Source organism: Dreissena polymorpha, chromosome 2 (genome assembly GCF_020536995.1).
Source record: "Dreissena polymorpha isolate Duluth1 chromosome 2, UMN_Dpol_1.0, whole genome shotgun sequence".
Lineage (NCBI taxonomy): Eukaryota > Metazoa > Mollusca > Bivalvia > Myida > Dreissenidae > Dreissena > Dreissena polymorpha.
The window spans coordinates 155303575-155307230 of record NC_068356.1 but is presented as its reverse complement, the minus strand read 5'-3'; the positions used below and the strand labels follow the sequence as shown (position 1 = coordinate 155307230).

The following is a 3656-nucleotide window of genomic DNA, read 5'->3' as shown; positions in this document are numbered from 1 at the left end:
TAACTTTTATAGTGGAATGCCCGTGTTTCATTCCCAAACAAGACATTCAACTTAGTGCTACTACGGTGGTCACTTACTGTTTATAACTAGCTAACATGTTGATTTAGTCATGTGCCGTCATTTCCATATATCCAATTAGCGTGTTACTAAATTTGTTACGCACATGTTGCCATGGCAAATATACCCAAATATACTCCTTTCCGGACTACTACAACGACCCTATACAATACACAAACTATTCTAACATAGCCACACGCCGACTTAGTTGTCACGAGCACCATAAATCCATTTTAGCATTTGAAATACATTTTTATGAGCAGTCTCCAATAGTGTTCCCTGACGAATAATCCAGAGTAAACCGAGTACTAAACAAACAACTACCACGCTGATATTGTAACGCGCCGACTAAATTCGTCACGTTAACGGAACCTTTGTTCCAATCAAGCGTATATGCATGGATAAAGTACAGTGTCCATGTTTCAGTGGCCAAAAGTCCCAAAGACGATTTTGCCCGTACCTTAAACTAATTCGTTCTTGTAAAAAAAAACAGCTAAAACGCTGATATTAAAATGTGTCGTCTAAATGCATCATGTGCGCGCGATCATTCATCCGATTGAGCAATTGTATTATTTACTTAACGCGTTTTTATCAAGTTGTAACTTAAAGTGCCATTTTTTAGATACACAGTTTAAAAAAAATTTTACTCGTATCATTAGACTTTTACGGGCTTGTTTCGTACTCAAACAGCTACCGAAAACATATATATAGTCATGTGCCTCCGTAATTGGTGCACGTTACCCTTAAGGAAATTAAGCGTTTGTGAATGACCTTTAAGAAACAGTGTTTATGTTGAGTACACAATGGAAATATGGGTTTACCCATTTTTGTGTTATCCTTGGTGTTGGTATGTATGTGATGGTATATTTATTTTCATGTATGTTATATTTTATATTTTGTACATGTTGTAAATGCCCTTGTATGCATTCCTTGCCGAAATAAATCTATCTACAAACAGCATCCATGGTGATATAGTCACGTGCCGTCTGAATTCATAAAATGCACATGAGCACTCATCCACGTTAGCGATCTTTTTAACACACAGTGGTCGCAATTTAGTGGCTCAATTTCCTAAACAAATCTTTCATGGACTATGGTTCATTGGTAAGGTGCATATGAAAATTATTTCTAGTCTATATTTGCGACGTGTTTATTACATGTGTATGCTGGGCTTCATAAGTGTCAGAACTTAGGAAAGAGAATAAAGATATAACGAGACATGGGACTAGTGACAAAATACACTCAGAAACACGTGATTTTGATTCATTATTGTTAACTGGATAACAACGCTTATGTCTGGACAAAATTAAAAACGATGCGCGTATTTCGTACAAAGGACTATGCCAATGAGTCGATCGCTTTTCAAATTATGTAAGAGTTGTCAACCTGGGATATATTTTCTTTAGAATGGCACATAATGTCATACATTAAAATTGTATTCTTTTTTTGTATTGTCCTGTAATAAAATCTGAGTTTTGTTTATTAATTTATCTGTGATTTTTGCTAAATTCTCCTACTTTCCGAAGCATTTTTTTTACATGATTTGAAACTGTCATTTTATTGATATAGTTTTTATATAAACTTAACTCCGATGAATGGTAGCAGACCCATCTCCAAATTGAGATTTGCTGATCACATTTAACTCATGGATGGAAAGAGCAGTGTTCTCCAAAATCTCACCAACATACTTTATGAAAAAGCTGGAATATATGGGATGGAGGTCTGCACGAAGAGGTGTAAGAGCATGGTGCCCACGAACAACACATAACCATGAACGGCGAGAAGATGGAAGAAGTGACACGCTAGAGGGAGGTCGCCGTCGAGGCCGTCAGAAGAAAATATGGTTGGACGATGTGAACGAGTTGAAGTCCTGCCCTTTTGATGAGCTACTCTTAGCAGCCGTGTCGTGTCGTGAATCTGTGTCGTCGTTTTTAATTGCCACCCGTTCCCAACGGCCAGCCAGGTCAATAGAATGATGATGATTATGCTCAGATTATGCTCAGCACTTTAAAAATGCTTTTTTGTAAACCTTTCGCACTGTGCATCCTCTGATTCGATGCTTTTATTTATCATACGAATAAGTAATAATGTTTCCACGAGTTTGTTAGGCGCTACCTTGAGTGATTTTGTACAATTGCACATTAAGTCCGTGGTGAGATAGAAATTGTACTCATTGTATGCCAGTAACTGAATTCTGTCCTGCTTAAATGAGAGGTTTGAAGAGAATGACCGGATACATAATATTACGTCCAAATCACACATACATTTATGGCAGTTCGGGATTCAACTGATTGATATAATTGTCAGGCAATATAGCCAGTTCACCAATTTGAGGTAACATGTATGTAGATGGTAATAAATATAAATATTTAAATAAATTTTTATTATAACGAAGATAATTATAACTTTAACTAACTGATTTTAATATTTTTAAATTGTTGATTCATGGGGGTTCATTACATATATTCAAAAGACATTTTGGTTGTTGGATCGTTCAATATTTCAAATCGTTTGGCTTTAAATCCGACAAAACAAAATCACATATAAATTTAAGTACAATATATAATAAATATGTAACACATTTAAAGTGATGTATACCTGTATAGAGTATTTTCAAATACAAACATAAAGTTAATAAGAAATATATAATTCACCATGAGAAGATCGACAACACTCATATTCTATTGAGACCAGAACAAACCGGATGCTGTTTATTTTTGTATTTTCGAATATTCTTAACACAAAAGAATGGATGGGCTGTATAGCATATAAAAAACACTATGAATTAATTCTAGTACCTTTTACAGATTATAAATTTTGATGAGTATTTGATGTAGCATATCCTATTCTAAACATATAATAACTAAGCAAAACGAATACATTTAAATTACATTAATACTATAAATAAATACACAAACTACATCTAGTAAAATCATAAAGAACATAATTAAAAAACACAAAACATAACAATATATAGTCTTCTGTTCTCAGTTATAAAAACATACATCATTCCGAATTCACGGTGGTTTCATGTGCTAATTTTGAAAACTATAGTTACTTTTTCATAACTATAAACGTATTCGGTGTAGGAATGTTTTATGAATATTACACTTCAAGATATATCACCATGTTCGCGGTGAGTGATTAGCCTTCTTTTAAATAACAGGATACACGAAATATCCCTTTTTACTTATGTGTATATTTGTTTAAAGGATAATGCTTTCAACCTAACGAATGTGCATATTGGATAGATATACATAACACAATTTGCATACTTTTAAAATTTAAAATGTATTTAACTGAAGAATTATATTCTCTCTTTCTTAGGACAATAAGTCGATCGGTTCATCTATCAAACTTTACAGTCTTTACATAAATAATATCCAGTATCCTTACGACTTGTAACAGATAAGTACTGTCAAAAGTGGTTAATTACGCGTATCCTTAGCGACAATTTCATTTGCTCAAGTCAAGTGTTAATGTCTCAACTTTGCCAGTCATTACATTCTCACACAAATACATGCAACTCTGTGTCTCCGAACATAAACGTTGTCTTAACTTTCTGTTCCTTCAGTGGAATGTCTGTGTCGTGGTAATTT

At 33.9% G+C, this 3656-nt stretch overlaps 1 protein-coding gene across 1 annotated transcript in view; it reads right to left on the bottom strand.

The window, feature by feature from the left end:
* Window positions 1-3565: 3565 nt before the first annotated feature.
* Window positions 3566-3656, bottom strand: part of LOC127870211 (heat shock 70 kDa protein 12A-like) — an 831-nt gene continuing 740 nt past the window's right edge. The window contains exon 1 of the mRNA XM_052412865.1: window positions 3566-3656. This exon is cut by the window's right edge and continues 740 nt beyond it. Coding sequence (XP_052268825.1) covers window positions 3566-3656 — 91 coding nt within the window.